Source organism: Ctenocephalides felis, unplaced genomic scaffold (assembly GCF_003426905.1).
Source record: "Ctenocephalides felis isolate EL2017-DRISC unplaced genomic scaffold, ASM342690v1 CF-g0.4_SCAFFOLD_01886, whole genome shotgun sequence".
NCBI classification, from domain to species: domain Eukaryota; kingdom Metazoa; phylum Arthropoda; class Insecta; order Siphonaptera; family Pulicidae; genus Ctenocephalides; species Ctenocephalides felis.
In genome coordinates, this window is record NW_020538040.1 from 146,316,095 (window position 1) to 146,334,058 (window position 17,964).

At 28.2% G+C, this 17,964-nt stretch overlaps 1 protein-coding gene across 1 annotated transcript; it reads right to left on the reverse strand.

Annotated features, from left to right (window-relative positions):
• Positions 1 to 812: 812 nt before the first annotated feature.
• Positions 813 to 17,301, reverse strand: LOC113376038 (toll-like receptor 6). The gene is made up of 14 exons (XM_026615967.1): positions 17,201 to 17,301; positions 12,018 to 12,178; positions 11,771 to 11,940; positions 10,932 to 11,084; positions 9,447 to 9,649; positions 7,686 to 7,787; positions 7,328 to 7,472; positions 7,003 to 7,257; positions 5,687 to 6,298; positions 4,188 to 4,282; positions 3,696 to 4,081; positions 3,266 to 3,532; positions 1,453 to 1,708; positions 813 to 1,242 (listed from the first exon to the last, which is right to left on the reverse strand). The coding sequence occupies exons 1-14, from the start codon at positions 17,299 to 17,301 to the stop codon at positions 813 to 815; spliced, it is 3,336 nt and encodes a 1,111-aa protein (XP_026471752.1).
• Between the last annotated feature and the right edge of the window lie 663 nt (positions 17,302 to 17,964).

Here is a 17,964-nt window from a genome sequence, read left to right on the forward strand (position 1 = left end):
TTATTCTAATTGACCTCATTTGTCATTAAATATTTTACACAATATGTCACACATTTATCTTACGGTAAAATAAAAACATGCAATATAAATAAAAACAAATATTTATAATAAATCATATAATGTTTTACAATATATATGGTGTTAAAGTCAGGTAACTGTATTTCGACTGTTTAAAAAATTTCAATTAACTTTTCATATATGTTTAATATATTTTACTTTAGTTCTTACATCGATTGCTCACAAAAATATAAGTAGGTGTATATAGTATTAAAATCCATTAACATAAATTTGCGATAGTCAAGCAGCGTTTTATTATTATTGCTAATTATGCGGTTCTTTGGCAAGTAAATTTTTGTTACTGACATAGAATTTAGTTATATTTTTAGTTTTCACCAATCAAAAAGATATCAGTTGAAATGAAGAAAGTTTTCTCATATTTAGTTTATTTAATATAGCAATAGATGGAAATTTTAATCATGCAAGAGAAACAAAATCCGATGTTAATACTCCAATACGATTTTTTATTCCACTAATTCATTTTTACGTTTTATTCCACTTTTCAGCATACTATTACCACCAATTTTGATGGCAAAACTGCACCAGGATCTGGTCTGTTATAAATTAGTCTTCAGGTGAACACACTATATCTGTAATGTTTATACTTAAATAGTATTGCTGTTTCATAAAATTCACTTTTTGTGCAAAAGTACACTTGAAAGTCTTGCTTAATTATAAATTTCGATGAATGATATTTTGATAGACATCATTTTCCGTATAAACAAATACGTTGCTTTGCAGTGTCAAATTCTAATTCAGACAACAATTCTTAATACCAAAGCAACAATCAACATATATCCAACGGTCCAGTTAATTGCGATTCCCGAACAAGAATTTTTCACAAAGTTCTCATTAGGAAAGATAATCAACGTCTTTTTACTTCTGGCATCCCACATTCGAATTTGTCTGGTTGGCAAATCTTGGCACTGTTGAGGAAACCATGATCTGACTTCATCCAAACTATCTCTGGCTAAAGCACATAGTTGTAATTGGGATTCTGATCTGATACTTCTAGCTAAATCGATGGCTTCATCTGAATCCAAGTTTATCTTTACTATTCGAGCATCATAAGGCATTATTTGGGAGTAGACCAAGGCATTTGACTTGTCCCGAATTGTTATGTGGACGTCACCGACGTCTTCTCTGGACGTTATGTACCATTGTGCTTCCAGTTGCCGACGTATGCTGATAAAAAATAAATACTATGAAATATTTTATCTGATATATAAAAAAGCAAAAAATCTAGCAAAGTACACAACCAATATCAAGGATATATTTGGTCTAAGGACATAAGTAACTCTGATTTCAAATCTGGATGGCGTAAATTATTTCAAATGTTGTCGAGTATTCATCAATGTCAATTATTTTCTAATAACTTTTCCACGGTCTACTTACAATTGAATATATCTAAATTTCAAATCAGGTTGCATCTGGAAGAGCTTATCATATTCTGCCTGTGTCATATTGGTTACTTGAGGTAGAGATCCATTGACACAATTCAAATGACCATCTGGTATATTTGCTAAAACTTGATTTGCTACATGTTTAGGTTCTTGGCAATTTAGATTTTCATATTCTGGCGGCAAAATAGATTGTCGCAGCAAATAATGTTTTAAAGGCCTCACTGTGCAGTCACATTTTAAAGGATTACCTAAAATATAAAAAATATAAATTAATATTAAAAAAACTGCCTGAAGACGTTCTTTGAGGAAAGCAAACTCTATATGGACAAAAGTTAATGTGTTTGTTTTCAATTTTTAACACTGTCGTAAAATTCAAATCAGTAGGGGGAAGTCCCGTAACGCCGGACGGCACCAAGCACTAGACACTCTATTTAACACGTATTATTTAAGCAAGTATAAATCTTCTCAATTCAAAATACAACTGAAAGGGGCACTGGGGGCACAGGATCACGCGCCAAGCCTCGTCTGTGACGGCGAGAGCAACCCTTTTCTGTTTTAGGCGCAAAATCACGGCATCACCTAAATATCAATGGAAGTAATTCTAGCATATTTATGCATTTACATTTGAGTGGTATGCAAAGGTAAAAGTTGTACTTGATTATTATCCGTAAAATGGTAGAATATTATTAGATCTTTTAACCAATTTTAGTAGGTGCCATCAAATGTACGAAAATGTCTGTCTCTTAGCACCGGACACTAAGTCGTCCCTTAGTGCCGGACAGTAAACATATTGATATTTCTTGTGAGAATATACGTAATTTTTTCCAATTATTTAATTTAGTTCTGTATAAGTGCTAGCGGTCACTATATACCCCCATTTTTCGTATTTCCTAGTCGAAGAATGAAAAACTTATGGTGAATGCACCAGCTGAGAGCATCGGTGTGGCCCAGCCAAAAGGGTGGATGAATAGTGACTTTTTTGCAATATCTAAGATTATTTGTCAAAGACACACGTGTAGACATTCCAGAGTGTGGAGATGCCTACATATGTGATCAATGCAGGTTATTTTAAAATGTCCGGTACTAGGTGCCACTGTTCAAAATCATTTTTTTTGATACCAACGTTTGATTGATTGTATTAATTATTTTTAGCAAAGATTGCGGTTTTGTTAATTAAGTTTGATTTCTAACTTTGTTATCTAACATAAATCATAATTTAATAGACATTTCGTAAAATATTTTTTGAATTATTTATAAATAACCTTAGGTGTCCGTCACTAGGGGACTGTCCCCTAATATTAACTTCCATTATATCTCTGGTCAATAAGAAGAACAATGTACAAGATCACATTGTAAATATGATTGCATCGAGGATCAACAAATAAGACGACGATGATCATTGCACATGCATTTTTAATTTGTTCTAATATATAGTAATAAAATATAACATGAATAATAAAACAATAAAATTTAGGAAAAGCTAAGAGCTAGGTACCATTGATGGTAAAACTAAAGTGCAACCCTAAAAAGTGCACTAAATAGAATACATTTTGGGCAACAGGTACCAAAATATCTTGGCCAACTTTGTAAAAGTTGAACTAGTAAATTGAGCTCGAAATTCACATCACTGCAGTATAATTTGTACACAATTACATTATCTAAATAATCTAGCATTAAAACAAATACATAAGATCAGGTCTTATGTGCCAATTGGCCAAAAGGTAAAATATTGCAAAGTGTTTTTCATTATTTCTGATTTTACTAGACTTATATAAATCATTGGTTTCTATACATTGTTTTTTTACCTTCAAATTTGACTTCTAACCCTTGATCAATCTGCTGCACAAATTCATAAGGAAACTGGTTGATCACATTATTTCTCAAATCCAAACTCTTCAATTGAGTTGCATTTATAAATTTGTTTATTGGCAAAAACATAATTTTATTGTCGTTCATAATCAAGTTTGTTATATTCTTTGGCAGATTAAATGCATTTGGTTCAGAAATTAAATCTTCTAGCATGTTGAAAGACATATCTAACGTTTGTAGTGAAGTCAAGTTGCCTAATACTCCTGGAAATAAAGGAAACGTTTATTTATTTAAAGTTCACTATATTTAATATGTTCGTAAAACTAATTGATAAGTTTTCTAGTGAATGTGAAAGTGGAAAAAATAACACATACATATATCAATATTAATTAGCATTTAAGCAAATTGCTCTTTCCTACATCTTACCTCTATACAGGTCACTAATCATATTATGAGACACATTTAGCTTCTCCAATTTCTTTGTTCCAAAAGTCAAATCGTATGTAAGAATTGGTAAAGAATTGTAACTTAAATCTAAATTTTTCAATCTGTACGGAATATACGGGTTGCTCGGAAAACTTTTCCTTGTAACAAAACTAATTTTGTTATGACTCAAATCCAGGTTTTCTAAAGACAAACAATCTTCGAATAAACTATTTGTTTTATTATCCAATTTTTCTATTTTGTTGTGAGATAAGTGAAGAGTTCTCAAAGATACCAATCCTCTAAATGCTCCAGTTGGTATTTGACGGATTTTGTTATGAGACATGTCTAGTTTTAAAAGTTGGAGCAGACCGTCAAATGCATGAATGCTGAAAATATAGGAAATATGTCAGTAATTTTATTTTATAAGATTTTCTATTAAGATATATTTGATATTTATTTCGTTATTTGTATGCAATTCACATATATGCTTACCTAATATTTCCGATATTATTGTGTGATAAATCCAACTCGAAAACTACTGGCAATCTTCCAAATGCGGCTTTGGGGAGCCGAGTCAAATTATTGTTCTGAAAAATAAAAAAAATTGTATAGTGCCGGTCTTACATATTCAATGAATGTGCGGTACATGTCTTTATTTAACAAATTTGCTTATGCATATAAACCAAGCTTTGTAAAATTGATAGTCACAAATGTTCTATTTTTTGAAGGTTCACTATTTTGCTTTAATTTTCTTTATTCATGTTGATTTTTTGAAGTAAAATTTCTTTAGGCGCGACTAGGGTGTAAATCCGTACAAATGCAACGGAAGTGCGTTACGGCAGATAAGATACAATAAGAGTTGAGTGCCAATGATTCGTCATTCGCTCTCGATGATATAAGTCCTATACGGGTCGATAGTGATTAGTCGTCGCGTATGTGAATAGAGATCTGTCGTAGTATGCGTACCGGTGTCAACGTTGTATGCGTACCGATATTAACAAAGAAATCGTATAGATAAATGAACATTTACAATTTACATCGTAGTACAAATCTTGATTTAATGTAAAATGCCTGAATCAGAAGAATATTTTACCTTGTCCCCCGTAAATAATTATAATGAAAATAATAAAACAAATGCAGCATTTGCGCCGTGTATGAAATATAAGTTTATTGAAATAATTTCTATATTACTCGTAGTTTCTATAAATGTTTTAAACTATTGAAATGGAAAATAGTTTTGAGGCAAAACAGATATTACAGCTGTTCATAGAATGACATAATATCGCCAGCGAAAAAGTAAAAAAAAATACAAGCAGTCAATGAATGTGTGTTAATTTTAATTATATGAAGTTTTTTAAACATAATTATTACATGATGAGTGAAGTTGCGAAAACAATATTTGTGTAGGCGTTGTTCAAGATAAATGTGTGAACGAATATTATAAAAGTTATTATCACCAATTACTTTATTTCTCTAATGAAGGTTCATTTCTAAATGCTAATTACAATGACAAACCGAACGTGTCATATTTGAAGTATGACTTTAATTACATGATTGTTTTTAAATATTATACATATTTTCAATGCTATTTTAAATATATAATTTATAATTTATCATTATATAAATGTGTATAATGGTTGACACTAATAAATATGTGCATCACGAGTGTTACCATATTACTAATGAACATTATTTAAATTTGTTACATGATGTATTTATTTTTACTTAAATGCTATCTTGTACAGTAGCAAGTAAGTTTTACTTCAAGCGCGTGTGAACCTTACGCGCACTCTTTTTTTAAACTTTTAAGTGGTAAAGTATATTTTACAATAAATCTGCGATACGTCTCTTTAAAAATATCTGCTATGTGGACGTGCATAGATTTTATTATATTTTCAATTTAAAATTTTAGCTTCACATGTGATCATATATTATTCTTTATCATTTCGATTATGCAATATTAATAAAACTATTTATTTAATTTTTCTTACCTGTAAATACAAATACTGCAAAGCGGTCAATTCGCTTAAGCTCTCCCAAGGCACTTGCGATATTCCATTTTCCGATAAATTGAGTCTTTGTAAAGTTAAAAGATTTGAAAAACTTCCATGAACTAATCGATTTTCAAATTTGTTTCCACTAAAATCCAAAGACAGTATGGAATTCATGCTAGGCCATGTCTTTTCTGGCAATTCTTCTAACAAATTATTTGCAATCTTCAGATGACCCAAAGAAATCGGTACAGTAAACATTTTACTTAACAAATTTCCTTCTACATTTAATGTCCTGAGACTCGTCAATTTTGTGAATGCTCCTTTTGCTATTTCCTTCATATTATTGTAAGACAAATCCATATCTAATAATGTTGGTAATGTTCCAAAAGTCGGAGGTTTAATTATTTCCAAGGAATTGTGACTGAGGTATAAGTTTCTAAGGGAAAACAGTGTTTGTAAAACTGCATTTGCGATCGATGACACTTTGTTGTATGAAAGGTCTATTGTGTGCAACTCGTATAGTTTGGGAAACGTATTTCGTGGAATGATTTCTATAAGATTGTGTGAAGCGTTTAGGATTTTTAAACCAGTCATATTGTGCAGAGGAATCTAAAAATAAATGATAAGAGTTAGGGACCGATTCTGCCGCATAACAGAAAAATGTTATGGCAAGGCCATGTTACGCTCCAACTTCCGTACATTATGCTACTGAATCATAATGAATACTGACAAAATGTCATGTATTTGCTGCGCATTCATGCGTTCTACACATAAACTGCAACGTCACTCGTATGTTATGGAGCTGAGTCAGAAAGACCCTGTTATCTAAGATCGTTTTTTGACATTTGTGCGGTTTCTAGATTAGGTTTTCTGACAACCTGAGAAATGCGCCTGACTGCACACCAACCACATGGCTTTTGTCAATATATTGTATAGAAAGTTTTTCATAACATGGTCTTGCCATAACATTTTTCTGGTATGCGGCAAAATACTAAATTTACAGACTATGAAGAGTCTGAAGACAATCCAATGATTGTCCTTTCTATTTATGAAAAAAAAATTATACACTTCTAATTGTTATGTAATGTATTATAGCAATATCTCAAAAACCTATTTTAACATTTATTTGGTTCTATATTTCCAAGTAAAAATTAATATCACTACAACGTGATATCAAGCTGTACATAGCAAGGTATTTGAATTCGACTTCGTAAATTTATGGTTGCAAGGCGGAGGCTCTTACCACTGCCCTACGAACGGCCCTTGGATATAGCAATAAAAAAGTTAACTTGGTTTATTAATTATAACTTTACCTGGGACATATTAGTCAAATAATTATATGATAGTTGTAGTTCAGTTGCATATGTCGTTGGATCAAAAGTATTCCTTGGAATGGCAGTGATATTATTGTATGACAAATCCAATATTGTTATATTTGCGCAATTCTCAAAAGCGCCGTCTTCTATATTGGATATTGCATTGTGCGATAAATTTATATTTGCCAAATAAATATCTTTGAAAGATAATTTTTGAATTTCCGTGACTGCATTTTCTGATACATCTATAATCTGGATAAACATGAAAATTAAATAAATAATATATGTATCATGAATTTTGAAGATTTTTATCTAAAGTTACCTCGATGAAGTTCAGTTGGAAAAACATTTGATAATCAATTTTAGTAATTTTATTTCGTGCCAAATCGATTGTTCCAATTTTGGCGATCGATCCAAAAGTACCACGACCGACATCTCCAATTTGATTATCATTTAGATATAAACGCCTAAAAATAATAAATTATTAGTCAAATTATTTTAAATAATTATATATTATATTAAAGAACATATTTAAGAAAAAAAATGAATGAATAAATGAATGAATTCTTTGTCCATTTCTCAAGTGACTGTAGAAGTAAAACTTATTGGAAGTGTAAATGTATGAAAATTTCATATAACATTTTTTCATATAAGTTTACAAATATATAAATTATTCTTACCTCAAAAATCTCATACCACGGAAACTGTTTGTATCCAATTTTTTCAGTTTATTATGTGATAAATTCAAAACTCGAAGTACAGCGTTTCTGGCGAATGTACCCCTGAAATTTTAAATGTAATAAATTATTTAAATTTGACTATATTATTATTTAATAAATGAGTAGTGCTCTATTAATATCACAAATATAAATTTGAAAAAAAAACATATCATAGAAAATGACAAAAGCTACGGGAACAATTATTCTTTTTAACAAGTTTTCTGAACTTAAAACTTCTCGATTTTAGTGTCATTAGTCTTTCAATCAATTATAAACAAATATATCTCATAAAATTATTAATTAATTTAAATTGAGTGAATTTAGTGAATTGTAATTTTTTTAGTGAATATGAACATTAATTTTTAGTGAGTATTTTTTTTCAATTTTAAAGTTCCTGAAGATTTCATATCAACCCTATATTCACCTGATTATATATGATAAATTAATTACGTTCTTGAAGTAAAACTTTTTTAGGCGCGACTAGGGTGTAAATCCGTACAAACGCAACGAAAGTGCGTTACGGCAGATAAGATAAGAGCCGAGTGCCAATGATTCGTCATTCGCTCTCGGTGATATCATTTCTATACTGGTCGATTGTGATTAATCGTCGGGTATGTGATGTGTTGCGTACAGGCATCAACGTTGTATGCGTGTCGATATCAACAAGGAAATCGGCATAGATAAATAAACATTTTAAAGTTACATCGTAGTACAAATCTTGATTTAATGAAAAATTTCTGAATCAGAAGAATATTTTACCCTGTCCCCCTTAATTAATTAATCTAATAGGGCTGACATTTTATTGGAGCAGCAATGCCGGATTAAGGGCTATTTTCACTTGGAAACATATTGCTATCTACATTTTCAAGTGAAAATCGTTGTCACTGCTGCCTGACAACAGGCTGCTCGAAGTGGGTATCGAACCCGGGACCTCTGAAACAAGTCCCGTCGCTCTTAACCGCTGACCTACAGGCGAGCCCTCTAAATCTTTGAAGTTTAAAAATGAAAAATATTTTTAGGCAAAACAAATATTGTAGCTGTTCAAAGAATGAGATTATATCGCTAGCGAAAAAGTGAAAAAAAGTACAATCAGTCAATGAATGAATGTTAATTTTAATTACATGAAGTTCTTCAAACACAATTACATGATAAGTGAAGTTGCGAAAATAATATTTGTTTAGGCGTTGTTTAACATTAATCAGCTAATTACAATGACAAACCGATCATGTCATATTTGAAGTACAACTTTAATTACATTATTGTTTTTAAATATTATACATAATTTTAATGCTATTATAAATATATAATTTATAATACATCATTATATAATTGTGTATAATGGTTGAGACTAATAAATGCGTGCATCACGAGTGTTACCATATTACTAAAAAACATTATTCAAAATTGTTATATGATATATTTATTTTTACTTAAATAAGTTTTACTTCAATCGAGTGTGAACCTTACGCGCACTCTTTTTGTTTTATATGTTTGTCCTTCCTCGTATTAAAAACTGTCAAAAAGGCTCTTTTATAGTGATTTTCGTTTAGCACGGTTTTTCCATATGAGTGTGAATTTTTGGAGTTACGCGGTTTTTATGGAAACTATCTTCCGTGTAAAGGGAAGGGGATGGGTGTATTTGTCTATAACGCATTATATGTAAAGGCTCAATATCATACATTTATTATCAACAGATCATTTTCCACTCAATTATTTTTTTACCTCGGTAAATCAGTCATCGCATTGTGTGACAAATTGCACCAGCTCAATTTGGTAAGATCAGAGATGGCGGTCGCCTCCAACTTGGGCAGACTGTTGTGACTCAAATCGAGGACTTCCACGTCCCGAAGTCCTTTGAACTGGTTCCTTTTGAGTCCTGTTAATGCATTTGTATTCAAGTCCAACGTCTTTAGCTTCCTTAGGGGCTAAGGGAGAATTGAATGTCATAAATGCATCGTTAACAGAGAGAAACCGAGAGATAGTAATCATATGGGTAAAGGAACTATATTTATTGGTCTGATAACCTTGTGATCTTGATATGAATTGTTTTAGCTGGTCTATCAATAAAGCAATTTTTAAATTTTTAACAACACAATATAGCGAATGGGTTCAAGTACATATAACGCGCTTGAAGTTTGCATTTGAAATAAAAATAGAGCTGTTACAATTTTAAATTCGTTGCAATTTTAAATAATTCATAAATACTAATAAAATTATAGTTGATGAGTAACTAAACTAGATCGAATTCTAAACCAAACAATCCTCGAATGTGAAAATGTGCCAAATAAGTTGTTTCTCAATGAATAATAAAACTATGAATAATAATCTGCATGATGATCTTGATCATATTTTACACTTTCTTTGATTAACTTTCCGAAGTTTATGTTTTCATCAAAAAATCCGATTTGTTAATTTTATGTTTCCTCAACGTTTCAAGCCATTCTGAATCAAATGAGACCAAATTTGTATGTGAACAGATTTTTTGCCGTAAATCGACGTTTTCTCAAACACGGCTGGACCGGTCTCGAAAATTTAAAAGCCATTTGATGTATCTCAATGAGGACTATCGTTTGTCAGTTTTGTGCGACGATTTACCGAGCCGTTTCTTTGTAATTTGGGAAAAAGTGTTAAACTTTTTGTCTGCATTTAAGCTCATACTACCGAATCGATTTTAAAAAATAAAAAACTGTTCGAAAGATATTAGTTGGGAATGATACTTATTAGTTTTAGGTAAAAATCTACGGAGCCGTTTTCTTGTAATTAACTGTTGAAAAAAATTAAGTGGGATTTTTTTGGCAATATATATCATGATCTTATAGAACTTACTGAATTATTACGGCCTTACGACAAGTAGTTTAATTTTCAAAATTCATCAAAGTTTGAGAAAATGAGTAGTTTTTTGGCGTTTAATTGAATAATAATTAGACGATTTACTTGGTATAGCGATAGAGTACTTATTCTTAATAAATATACTAAAGCACTATAGTCTTACGGAAACTGGTTCAATTATAAAAAAATATTGAATTTTGAAAATTTGAAATCACTGATAAATTAATTTATTTATTATAGATTAAGTCGATTATTATATCGGAAAGTTCATGAAATTTGCCAAGGCAATGTACCAATACCAACTAGTTATATTTATTTCCATATTAAATAAATTATATTAATAATAAACTAATATTATCACGATTAAAATTTTTATACCTGAAATGTTTCAATTGGAAAGTCAGAAAGTGGTCCATTTGTGATATGGAGTTTTTCAAGTCTGATGTTGATTCTGCTTTCGTAGAAAATATCTTTTTCTAACTTGGTAAAATTATGTTGTCTTATATTTAGCACTGTTAAGTTACCTAAAATCTGGAAATTTAAATAATTAGAAGTTATTCGTGGGAAATACTAATGCTTATACTAAATTCTGAAAAATTCCATTGATATTAAAAAGCGAATCATATTATTAATTCTTAATTATTATTAACAATTACTAATATATTTTATCCAAAATAGCCTAGGTTTTTTTATTTTTATTCATAATATTCTGGAACTTTTATTCAGCAACGAGTATATGTGCGGCATAGATATTAAAAAAAAATTATTACTAGAAATTCTAAATATATATAATTTAAAAATATTTTTGCTAAAATCATGGATTAGATCTATCACATGAAAATATATAAAAAAAAACTTAACTAGTAAATTATAAATTTATGTACAGGTTGAGTCTCAAATAAGAAATGCTCCATTATTTCGTTTGTTTAGTTTTATACCTAGACAATATTAAAATATGTTATTTTCATATTGGTTTCATATATCTTATATGGTAACTAGACAGTTATGATTAGAAAATTATGCAGAATAAATCAAATCATTTGAATATATTTTTTTGTATTCACAAACTATTACTATGTGAACAGCATACTGCTAAATATGTAGCATTTGCCATATGCATTCTTGATGTTAAAATATTAATTTCTACAGTTGGATATTTTACCAAATTATTGCTAAATGAATATATTATCATTACATCAATAATTTTCATATTTTACCTGAAATGCTTCTTTGGGAAACGTATGAATACTAGTATTCGTCAAATACAATTCTTGCAAAGTATCATTGACTCCAAGAAAACTATATTGATCAATAGTTTGAATCGGCGTGTCTTCAATTCGTAAAATCCTTAATTTTAATTTGTACAAAAGACTTCCATACATGCGCTCTGCATAAATTAAACAATAATTAATGAAGTTAATTTATAATTATTTTTCTGTAAAGCATTATGTGAAAATTACTAACCAAAATGGCATTTGTTTAGTCTAAGTTCTTCAACGGGCATTGCAAATGTTGCCAAATTATTTAGACCCACGCCCATGGAAGCTATGTTGGAGTTTTCGCAAAGAATTTTTAGTCCATCGTCACCACCCGCCAAACAGACACAAGGCGAAATGAGCTGGGTTCTAAATGAGAGGACAAATATTATAAATACCATAAATATATTATAAAAAACATAAATATTATATGTATTATATATCTCCATATAATATGATTACTATTAGAAAAAACTAAAATTGGGTTTCTTCCTAATATAAAATAAATCAAAATAGATAGGACAACCGTTTGCTTTGCCTTCAAAAAAGCGACGATGAGCAGAAGTAATATATCGATTAGAAAACATTTAAGAATATTTATATATCTAACTATAAATAATATTTATCAAATATATAAATAAAATAGTTCCATGTTTTCCATTACACTAGAAGCTTACAAAGCCTATATTGAATATTCTAGCAAAGTTATGTTATGGAACAGCTATTTCATTTAAAATTTGATTTTATTTACTATAGTTTATTATTTTCATTTGTTTAAATAAAAATATAGTATCTATCTTAGTACGAATAACATACAAAAAATTATAAAATATTGATGAAAGATATTTAATAATTTAGAACGTACCATATGCATTCAAAATTATAAATTATATATATGTATCTATATATATATATATATATATATATATATATATATATATATATGTATATATATATATATATATATATATATATATATGATCTTTCTTTGATGTAATTATTCGATTATATATTTAAAAGACGACGTTGACATCGGAAATATGCATTATCCTTATAAATTAACGATATTCATAATTAAAGTTCCATATAGCTAACTCGTTTGCAATTTAAATTTATAATATCTAATATTAAAATAAATGATTCTAAGTAAACGGTAGAGCTGTCTTGAATATCAGCGGGTAAAAAGGTTCACCGCGGATTCTTCAAAAATAAGTAATGTTAAAAAAAATTAATAACAATATTTGAAAGTATGGGGGAAAAATGTGTAACTAGCCACCACCTTGATTCTTACGATGCCGGCAGATAAACGGCAATGTTTCAAAATTCATAACAAAAGTATTTTCTTTTGATGTTAGTTTTTTGGTCGTGAGCACTGTTGTTTAGTTTACCATACTTCAATATAATTTTTGATTATACCTTATTTAATTGTTTATAAGATGTATTGTTAATTTTCAATTAGATTCAACAGTTTTTTTTTTCATATAACTTCTATAAAAGCTAACATGTGAGTAGGGTAAACAGGACCAACTAACATTTTACCTTGGCAAAGCATAAACAATAAAAAAGTGAATAAAAATATAGATTCTGTTAAAAAAGCCATTTTACAAGAAATATATTAAAATATTAGTTATTCCAACTCTGTTGATGAATATTTCTGAACAAATTCCCGATCAAGGTAAAAATTTTATTGTGCATTAGTTGAATAATGTGACTATTATTTCGTTTCCTTCAAAATTAAAATTAAGACATTGGATCTGTCTGCGTCCTTGCCGTCCCCTTTCACCTCGTCTAAGGGTTAAAAAAAATACATTTTTGCAGTGATGAATTCGCTGTGAGTTTTACTGAACATAGTTAGATAGTCTGATATGTGCTATTTGTTGCGACAATTGGTTTGGTTTTCACAATTTTGCTTAATATCTAATTGGACCTTTGTGATTCGCCATACACTATATAAAGTATATAAAAAATTACAAATATGTAATATTTTATTATATTTATTGAATATTAATTACTTGTAAATTATTATTAAAAATATTTATTCAAACTGAACTGTTTATTTTACTAATTTTTTGAGTGTATTATCTAAAATTTAGAATATTATTATAACCGCGCATAATTAAGCCAAATAAATATATGTTACTCACAATCAGATCAACCGTATTAAGTACATAAAATCCCAACAATTTGTCCAAAAAATAAATGTGACTACATGACTAAAGATCAATGAGCTCCGTGGGTAAATTTCAAGGATTAGAATCGAACTCATCTTGTACTAATGATGATATCATTCTTTAGAAATATATTATTGTAATTTTTGTGTTCTCTATTATTACCTTGCCTTATTTAATCCAAACTATATGTCTATATAAATGTTGTCTATTCTATGTACGTCTTACTACATGTTTATTACTTTTAAATACTAAAGTTCAAATTATCAAGAACACAAGTATAAGATCAATATTATAAAGAAACATTATTATATGGGAATGTAGTATACAGTTTATATTGAAATAATATAGGTAGATACAAAAGTGAAAAGCTAAGAAATATTAATAGACTAGAAAATATTGAATATTAGTTTATAATATTATTATTCATGGTTTTATGCTTCTAAGTTATAAAATTATTTATATTATCATCAGTTCAAATATTGATTAAAATCAATTCATTATTTATATTATATATTTTCATTATTTATGTTAAAACATTTTTATATACTAGTAGACAGGGGAGACTAAATACGGTTGTTTGGCCGGAATAGCCCCGGATCTCCACCATACCTCCCAAGTTTTTATAAAAGCAAAATTTGTCCCAGATTTAGATCTTTTGTCCAGGATTGTCCCGGGTTTTTGAAAAATCTAGATCTAAATTGAATCTTTGCAATAACATGTTAATTAAATAACAAGACAACGAGCAGGCTTATATGAATAAATACGTTATGAACGAAAAATATGCAAAATATAAAATTCCAAAGGCGGGTTAAATAGCATCTCACATTAACAAATTTAATAACAATTGTGTAAACTAATGAACAAAAGCTATTTTTGTCAAGTTAATTATGAAGTAAATTGAACAGAATTTTCCATAATACACAAAAGCGAAAATGGATGGAAAAATCTAAGATACATATAAAATATATTGTATCCTTATATAGTATGTTATTTTAAAATCATATTTAAGTTATTTAGCATAAACCCTCCTCTCCCGTCCCAGGGTAGCATAACTAAAAACTGCCGTCCCGGTTTTGACTAAAAAAAATGGTCACCTTACTTTTATCCTACGTTTATGCCTGACACAACGGTCCTTGGGGTGTGGACGGTTGTGACACTCGCTCTTTTCTTGTTTGATTTGATTCTATATCTAATCTACTATTAAAGGACAGTATTTCAGTATTTCCACGTAGACAAATGTTAAATTAATTTTTCCTTTTCCCAGCTAACTGGTGATCTAACTATATTATTGCTGATCAAATAAAAGTGGCACTACCGTACCCAGTCTCCACTACTCTTTGGTCACCTATAATGATTTTACGCGTGTTATTGTTTTTATTTCTCAGTGTTTATTCCGACAAAATAATTATAATCTATTTCTCCATTATACATTTCTATTTAAATAATTCTCAGTCATCTCAGCAGAATTTATGACGATGCATGGGAACAAGTGAAAGTGTTCCACGCGCGTTTTAGCCTTCGCTATTTATATGAATTTTGTAAAATTTTAAATGTTATTACTAATACTATACTAAATGCATTTTACTCAATGGAATTATGTTAGATATTTGAGAACTTTATATCTACATTCGTATCAGGTTAAATCATAGTTCATTATTACTATAGTTCAATAATTATTTCTTAAATTATTTATATAAATTAATTAAATAATTAATTAATAAATTATATAAATTAAATTAATTAAATTAATTATTATAGCAGACTTTTAATACTGTTTTGATAATTTCACAACCTAAACTACTAGTAATTAAAAAAAATTCAATACTGTTTTAAAAATAGTTCAATTTCGTTTTTCCACTAATCGTTCAAAATCTTATTGTAACCGGTTCTTTATTTCTCAAATTAGTAGTATTAGTAGTATTTTCAATGGAAATATATTTAAACCAAATGTTCTGGACAATAAAGAATTACATTAAAATTAAGGACAAATTGAATATATAACAATGTCCTAAATAATTAATTACACTATTTATATAATAATTATATATGCAATTCCATGTTCAATTCTAATTTTAAAGTTAGTTTTTCAATTTGTGCTGAATAGAAACAAAAATATACCATTATAAAATAATGGTTAATATTCAAATTTAGAATAAATAAAAATCATTTTAAGTTAGATATTATTCACAAAAGCGAAAATAATTATATCGATCATGATTTTATAGACTTTTTTTTTAGACAAACTTAAAATTTTTCATATAAACCCGCGTTAGATTCGGTAGAAGAAAATATAGAAAATTTAATTACTAATATTTAGAATAATATAAAATGTATCGTATAGTATAGCATTTTTTACAAAAACCTTAAGAATCACTTATATGGATTATAATTTTGTATATTGTTTGGAGTTTATATTTTTAATTTATATTTAAACTTTTTTATTTAAAACTATGTAAGAAGAACATATATAAAATGTAATAATAAGTAATTAGAGTAATATAAAATTTAGTGAATTTGGGTTCATATTCAAAATATAATGTTGAAGTATTTTATATAAAGTACAGTATAAAGTACAGTATTAGAATTAATAGAGAAAAATATAGAGAATGAAGTGGTTAATATTTACAATAATATAAAATCAATTACACAGTTAAATATTTGCTACAAAAGCCTAATTAATCATTATTTTATTTATAATTTAAGGTTCTGATTCTAAATTCAAATTTATAGTTTTTGATATTTAATTGTGTTATATAGGATAGAAGAAAGTTTAATGTTAACAATAAATATTAAAATATTAAATCTACTGTATAGTTCAAGTATTATTAATAAAATCCTAAATACATTTTTATAATTTTATATAGAATTTCAAGTTTATACTCTTAAATCACATTTAATGCTTCTGATTTATATGAAGAAAATATAGAATACATAATATAAAATATAAAATAGAACAATATGAAATTATTTGTTTATTTAAGGCATTTACTGAAATTCCTAAAATTCAGATTTTTAAAATACTCTGAGTTCTAATTTAAATTTTTTATTGATTGTACTTGATTTTGATTTGATTGATTTTACATTAGATTTAAAAGAATATGATACAATATAGATTAATATTTAAATTGATATAAAATCTTTGGGATAGTTAACTAATATTTATTTTGGTTAATTGGTTAAATTTATGTTTTTTAAACTATAATTTAGATATATTTTTTACCTATTTGGACATGTGTATCTTGGTCCTGGTGGTATATAGCCTGCATTTACTAAACCTAATATCACTGATAAAATCACACATTTCAATTCTAAACTACACATTTTAATAAATAATATTATTTCACTAAATCGGTAACTATTTAATAGAATTTATAAAACATATTTGGTTAAATATAAAAAATTTAGTTGAGCGTTTTTATTTAGTAAATTGTAACATATTAATAAGCTCCAAACTGCTTATTACAGCAACCACAACAAATAAATACTTTTTTTAGTTTTAATAATAATAATTTTATTTTAAAAAATTAAAATATATTTTTACACATGTTTAAAAATATTTTTTATATTCAAGTAATGCACTTCTGATACACTTGTGTCTTATGTTTATCCGCATATATTTTTTCATAAACCGTGATTTAAATTCAAAGCAAGAACACGAGGCTGTATTCACATTCACTTGACATTTCCAAACTGGTTTGCGCCGCTGCAAACATTTTCTCTCTACAATATTTTACACAAAAAGAGTAACTGAAGAGACTCCAAATCGAATTTTATGAAATAAGATAGATTTTCGAAGTGAACTTCTAATTATTTGCCAACGAGGCTTATGACCCACGCTTCAAGTCATTTCCAAAAATATAAAGTTGTTCAGTGCCTTATGTGTAGAATCTAACTGTTCGAGTCGTTTTACCTTTCTTGTTGTGAGTTAGATGGAAGAGAAACTCTGCAAACTGGTGTGGTAGAGGAAGAAGGTTCTGTTGCATA

What these genes read in the sequence shown, in the direction of transcription:
- LOC113376038 (XM_026615967.1), bottom strand. Translation starts at nt 17,301, where the DNA reads ATGTGTAGTTTAGAATTGAAATGTGTGATTTTATCAGTGATATTAGGT. An exon ending in AGATACACATGTCCAAATAG is followed by an intron (nt 12,179 to 17,200) that starts GTAAAAAATATA and finishes CCTCTCATTTAG; the next exon opens with AACCCAGCTCATTTCGCCTT. An exon ending in ATTTGACTAATATGTCCCAG is followed by an intron (nt 6,299 to 7,002) that starts GTAAAGTTATAA and finishes ATTTATTTTTAG; the next exon opens with ATTCCTCTGCACAATATGAC.